The following is a 7,210-nucleotide window of genomic DNA, read 5'->3' as shown; positions in this document are numbered from 1 at the left end:
GGAAATTTTCTTTAAACATTTTTATAAACACACAACGATGTCCGCAACACTGGGAGATCCAATTCCAAGCTTTTGCAAATAATGTAACTTCCCAAAACATGTATAGGCCTACTGTATTGCTACCTTCTGTGTGTTTTATTTCTTGTGTGAGGCTTGGTTTATGAGTTATGGGTAGGCTATCTACTGAACGGCTTTATGAAGTTTTACAATGAAAGTGATATGCAAATATAATATTTGTCATTCAAATTCCAGCATTCACCATTTGTCTCAGCTACACCATCAGTTCTATGCAAAGGAGGACAGACGATGACTGAAGAGTCTGCAGCGCAGGGCGTGAAACTCTCCCACACATGCAAGCTTGAAAACATGTGTGCATTTATGTATACGTTTAACCCATTAAAATCAGGAACGCACCTCTGTCATTTTAGATTTATTTGGCTATTCGAAAATAGCAGATGTAAATAGATCTGCTATTTTGGAAAAATCATAACATGTGCGCAAATCTTTGAATATGTATATTTTAAAGCGAACATTTGTAACTCAAATCTTTGCTTCTGGAGGTCCCTGGAACAAAACATTTGACAAATGTTCACTTTAAAGAATATCCATGCAAAGATTTGCACAAATGTTCACGATTTTTCAAAAATAGCAGATCTACAAGCCCATATGGGCATATACTGATGACATCAGGGATCTCCATATATGGGCATAAAAGGGACACGGACTGGACAGATACAGAGATCTCCATATATGGGCATATCAGTTGAATCGGTGGTGCGACATATGGGCATATACTATATAGTATAGGCATATATGGAGATAGGGTTATCCAGAGCCACAGATCCGACCGCTATGCCCATTATGGTCGAGTCGTTTGGATAGGTGGTTGGGTGTACAGACCGGTCTGGCCCCAGGCGCTGTGTGGGCGTTTTGCAGAAACCAAAAATGGAAGAGTCAATCAGGCTCAGCATCTATCAATCGCAGACACTGCATTGGCTCTTCCATTTTTTGGTTTCTGCAAAACGCCCACACAGCGCTTGGAGCCAGACCAGTCTGCAGAAGACACATGATGATGCGAATTCACGTGACCGCAATGGTTTGCCAGGCCACACAAAAGGGACACAGACAGTTCAGTTAGATGTGTTGTTGTTGAATCATCCAAAAAATGATGATGATTATGAACAACACAGATTTGCACATTGTGTCCCCTGGTGCCTCTGATAAGCCACCTATGGGCACATCGGTCACATCGGCGGTGCAATGTAGGTGTGAGGGCAGCAGCCCAAACTCTAGATAGATGTGTGGGGCCCAGCCTCTAGTTCAGTGGTTTTCAACCTTCTTCGTGCCAAGGACCCCTAAATTGGCCACAGACCCCCATCTGAAAATGTTTTGTGCCAGGGACCCGCAGAAGCAAAGATTTGAGTAAAAATACATATTCAAATATATATATATTTGGGGTCCCCTGCTAAATTAGTTAACATAGCGTCACAAAATGATTGTGACGCTATGTTAACTAATTTAGCTAGGGACCCCCTGGTGCCCCCACAAGGACCACCAATGGTGGTCCTTGCGGTTGGTGGTCCTTGTCCTTGCTCTAGTTGATATAGATTTTCTGGTTTCGTCACCCCGCATTGGATGATGTCCGTCAGCTATGATGTCAGTTTTATGACATTAGACGTGTCCATATTAGGGCATAATCCAGGCACCGACACATTACCATGGGAACTCACAACTCCATAATGGGCACAGTTGTGACATCACAGCATGTCACCAGTTATCCGTAGGCTATATAAGACCCATAAGTGAGCACAAAGCAGGACAACGGACAAGTGAAGAACGTCTCTGAAGGTGTGTAGTTCAGGTCTGGTTGTTTTTTGTTATCTTCGTCTTTGTTTCTCATCTATTTCCGTGTGCTTTTTTACACTATTATGGCAAGCTTAGACTCAAACCCAGTGCATAAACTGTATATGTCTGTGATTGAGGATGTCATCAATGCGGTTCGTGGGCTGGATGACCCCATGGATGAGCACGTGTTGAAAGAGCTGAAAACGCTGTGGGAGAACAAGCTAATACAATCCAAGGCTGTGGAGGGCTTCCACACTGAAACACCTGGCTGGGGGAACAAGCTAATGCAGCCCAGGGCTATGGAGGGCTTCCATACTGAAAGATTACCCCCGTGGGAGAACAAACATTTAATGCAGCCCAAGCCCAACTTCAATGCTGAAATGCAGGCAGCCTTTCAGCATCAGCAGCAGATCCTCCGGTTCCAGCAGATTGCCCAGCCAGCAGCAGTGCAGGCCCAGCAAAGTCTGCTGCTGCCACCACCACAGCAACACGCTCCCCAGGTATGGAGGTATCCACACCAACAGCTCATCAACAATCAAGGCCAGATCGTGATGCATGCGCCCGACGGGAAACTCTACGCCGTCCAGCCCCAGCAGCAGCCGTTCCTGCTTCAGCAGCCTGGTGGCGTGCAGGCCCCTGTCATGCAGCACCAGCAGGTCCTTGCTCCACTGCAAGGAATCCATCCTCAGCAACCGTACGTCTTTGTCCATAGAAACCAGGGCAACGGACAGGTGATGATGCAGGCAACAACCATGGCACCTCAGCCTGGTCCTTGGGGCCAGCAGGTTCTACAGGCCTACGGTGCAGCTGCACCACAGGCCTCTGGTCTGAGAGCAGCTGCTTGGGTTCAACAGGCCCAACAGGCCCAGGGTGCAGCTGCACCACAGGCCTCTGGTCCTACAGCTTGGGTCCAGAAGGATCAACAGGCCCACGGTACAGCTGCACCACAGGCCTCTGGTCCGACAGCTTGGGTCCAGAAGGATCAACAGGCCCACGGGACAGCTGCATCACAGGCCTCTGGTCCGGCAGCTGCTGCTTGGGCCCAGCAGTTTCAACAGGCCCAGGGTGCAGTTGCACCACAAGCCCCAAGACAGCCACAAGCCCAGCACCCGCAGCCCCAGCAGCCCCCCGTGCTCGTACAGGTGGACGGAACAGGCGACACGTCCTCCTCAGAAGATGAGGAGGATGAGGAGGATGTTGAAGACGAAGAAGAGAAGGAAAACGAGGACGGACAAGTGGATGAGGAGCCACTGAACAGTGAGGATGACGTGAGTGGCGACGAGGACGAGATAGATCAGTTTGAATCAGATTATGTGGTGGTGTGTCAGTATGAAAAGATCCACAGGTCCAAGAACAGATGGAAGTTCGCGCTGAAGGATGGAATCATGAACTTGAACGGGAAAGACTATATCTTCTCCAAGGCCACTGGGGAAGCCCAATGGTGAAACACAAGCTGTGTTGAGGATAAGTTAACCCAGGAAAATAAATAATTGATGATGTGGGCATCTCCAAATGTGACGTCATAGATGATGACATCATTGATCAGCCTTCCCAAGTGCACCGATAGAAGGTACACTATGATCAAACCCACAAAGGACACAGAAGGCAGGAACCATGCTTTCGTACGAATGTCGGTGTGATGAAGGGCAGAGGAAGGCGGCTAGAGACGTAGAAGACCGCAGATGATGCCCAGCGCCTAACCGCGACTGAGAGGGGGGACCAAAGAAACTACATTCCTCTCCATTGACTTCCAATATAAAATCAATGTTAATAATCCTAGAATAATGGCACAAAATCTCAGTCCATCTGTCCGTCTGTAATTCACATATCTGGAGAACCGTCCGACCGACCAACTTCAAACTCGGCGTGTGTGTCACCAACGAGTGACGACTCGAGGGAGTTCCGTGCCTGGGTTCGGGTCGGTCAGGATAGGCGGTTGTCCAGAACCGCCATCCGTCCTCCATATGGGCATGCCTATAAAAGGGAATGCTCATATATGGGATCAATTCAGGACCAAAGGGAGTGCCAAGTTGGATCAGCCGATCTCCATAAACTATCGATAAAACCACAAATATGGAATATAAAACTGTATGGTGGAATCATAGATTAAAAAAATTATAGAGAGGGCACCGGATATCCCCTCCCATCCACTTGCATTGAATTGCTCACCCAGCACATGGGCCGAAATCACTCCTTCTTCCGGGTTGGGTAATGTGATGGGCGAGGCCTATTTGGGGCTTCTGCGACCCGTTTCGCGTCACCTCGGTGCGCAGCCCCGTGCGCAAGCTCGTGAGTCAAGCCCATTGGTCGAAACCGTTCTCGCTGGTTCATGTACACTGGCCCCAGCTGCAGTACCTATGAATGTCCAGCATGTCCAATGCGCTTCAATGCAACCACTGGGTTCTGGGGGCTTGGGTGGAATGCATTAAATGTAGAAAGTATACCTGCAACAAATATACATGGAGTACTCTGATGTCATCAATATGACGTCATCAATCTGATAGTACTGATGTCATAGACTCCTGGACTCCATATTTGGGCATGCCTGACACGTAACTCTGAGACACAGAGAGACAGATAGAGATATCTCCATATATGGGCATAGAAGTGACACAGACAGACCGACGGGTAGGCTACAATGGGTACTCTGACACGGGTCGGGTTTGCATGATCGGATGGGGAATTCTCCCGAGACTGGTGCAATCTAGTTATCTTTATACAAGGTTGCCTTGTGGGTGGATGTTGGGTCGAAGGACGTCACAAACGTAACTTGCACATTCAGAGATTTTCAGGGGGCTACATTACATTACAGTCATTTAGCAGACGCTTTTATCCAAAGCGACTTACAATAAGTGCATTCAACATAGGTAGGGAACGAAACTACTAATCACCAGAAGTCTTAAGTGCATTTCCTGCAAAAACAAGCAACCAAGAGTATACCTAGCGCCAAGGTCAAAGTGCAATATATCAGCTACCTACTTTCTTAAACAGATAAGACAAAATAGCAAAATCAAATGAGCACGAGCTAAAACAAATAAGTGTATCGACTAAACAAGATCCAATAAAACAATACAAAAATAAAACAAGAGTTCGTACAACTAGTTAACAACAAGTAGGCCAGGCAAAGAGGAAGGGTAGTGTTTTCTGAAGAGGTGGGTTTTCAGCCTGCAGCGAAAGATGGGCAGTGACTCTGCTGTCCTGACATCAGTGGGAAGTTCATTCCACCACTGTGGGGCCAGAACAGAAAAATGTCGTGACCGTGTCGATCGACCAGAAGGACCCTTGAGTGACGAGGCAATCAGTCGCCCCGAGGTGGCAGACCGAAGTGGTCGGGCAGGGGTGTAGGCATCGACCATAGCCCGGAGGTAAGAAGGAGCGGTTCCTTTCACTGCCCTATAGGCTAGCACCAGGGTTTTAAACTGAATGCGAGCCGCTACGGGGAGCCAGTGCAGAGAACGGAGAAGGATAGTTGTGTGGGAGAACTTGGGGCGGTTGAACACCAGACGAGCCGCAGCTTTCTGAACAAGCTCCAGAGGTCTGATGGCAGATGCCGGAGCACCAGCAAGGAGGGAATTGCAGTAGTCCAGGCGGGAGATGACAAGAGCCTGGATGAGCACCTGGGCTGCCTTCTCCGTGAGGAAGGGGCGAATCCTCCTGATGTTGTAGAGGAGGAATCTGCAGGACCTTGTCAGTCACTGATGCGATGTTTGCCGAGAACGACAGTTGATCGTCCAGGGTCACACCCAGATTCTTCGCAGTCCGAGTTGAGGTCACCACAGCATTATCAATGGTGATGGCCATGTCTCGGTGCGGACAGCCCTTCCCCGGGAGGAACATCAGCTCAGTCTTGTCCAGGTTGAGCTTCAGGTGGTGCGTCGACATCCACTCCGAGATGTCAGCCAGACAACCAGACAACATGCACCGATGTCAGACACAACAGAAACTATTTCCCGACAACGGTGATTTGCGCATGTGTTGTCTGCACTTTTTATAAATTTTATAAAAAAGGTTTGAAATCCCCACATTAGAGCTCATATTGTTTTTTTATAACCTTGTATAAAGAAGCGGCTGCATGGCTGGCAAATCCATGTTTCAGAGGAGAGCATGTGGTCGTCTACAATGTTAAAGAAAAAAAATGTACTATGTAAATGCTATGGGCTATAATATAAAATGAAATAAAAACATGTGTTGCTACTGAGAACATTTGTCAGTGTACTTGAAAAGTAGCCTATATGAAAATGAAATGTGCACCCTTGTGGATGGGCTCACCGCCCATCTGTTGACATACTGTAGCTACAGAGTTTATGATAAACAGCCGTTTACAAGAGCTCTCTATCAGTCAAGTCCAAGATTCCACAGTACAAGCTTGTGAGGTCAATTAAAATCCCATAGGAACCTTTCTGTAAAATTGTGCTGAAATTAAAGGAACTCAATTTAAAGTATAATTAAACTAGAAAATGTGCTCCTCGGAGCACAGGTCTCCGCCAGGTCAGGTAGGTAAGATATGAGTGATGTCATCATGTCATCATGTGTCTCGCTAGCCAATCACAGCTGGTGACAGACGGACACACACACACACGGACGGACGGAGGGTAAAACATACTCTCCTCCATGCCTTCGGCCTGGCGGAGACAATGAGAAGATTCACTCTATTTCATTGTGTGAGATGTACATTGAACATAAAAAGGAGGATTACAACATCAAACTTATCCATAATATACATTTCTGTAAAAGCCTCCAACTTAAAACATGTCACTAAGGAAAATGTGAAGAAAAAAAATGATTTCACGACGGAAAGTTGTTCTTTCCGTCGTGAAAATGTGTCTTTCGCTGTACTGTGATTGGCTGATAATATAAGTATTCAGACCCTTTGCTCAGTACTGTGATTGGCTAGCGAGACGCATAACTCATAAATAGCACCACTCACTTCAAAAAAAAATATTTTTTGAAGTGAGCTTCCATCACTGTATGACCACTGTTGTTTTTAAATAACACCGCTCACTTCACACTGGGTGTGATTTTTTTAACAGAAGCGCAAATGTTAGAATGAAGGGTGCCGAGTGGGCTGGGGGACGCATGAAAGTCTTGGACCAAAAATAATGTTTTTATTTTCATTGAGGTTGAGAAAGTTTGTGTTCATCCAGGTATCATCCAAACAGTCTAAGAGGGGCTTAAATGGATCAGTGGGGTTGGTTTAAGGGGGAAGTAAACTTGAACGTCGTCAACATAGCAGTGAAAGGAATGTTATGCTTGAAAAAAATTGACCCTATAGGGGCAGCATATAAAGAAGGATGAGGATGGGGCCCAGGATCGAGCCCTGGGGAACCCCACATGTAAGCGTGGCTGCAGGCGATGAGAACTCGCC

At 47.0% G+C, this 7,210-nt stretch overlaps 1 protein-coding gene across 1 annotated transcript; it reads left to right on the top strand.

Annotated features, from left to right (window-relative positions):
- Positions 1-1,967: 1,967 nt before the first annotated feature.
- Positions 1,968-3,290, top strand: LOC308081823 (transcription initiation factor IIA subunit 1-like; the record flags this gene model as incomplete). Its single annotated transcript, XM_080423446.1, has 1 exon — positions 1,968-3,290. One exon carries the CDS (start codon positions 1,968-1,970, stop codon positions 3,288-3,290), a length of 1,323 nt encoding a protein of 440 aa, XP_080279572.1.
- Between the last annotated feature and the right edge of the window lie 3,920 nt (positions 3,291-7,210).

Source organism: Gymnoscopelus braueri (assembly GCF_963280865.1).
Source record: "Gymnoscopelus braueri genome assembly, chromosome: 1".
Taxonomy (NCBI): Eukaryota; Metazoa; Chordata; class Actinopteri; order Myctophiformes; family Myctophidae; genus Gymnoscopelus; species Gymnoscopelus braueri.
The sequence above is the reverse complement of the archived record's forward strand: the minus strand, read 5'-3'. Positions and strand labels throughout refer to the sequence as shown.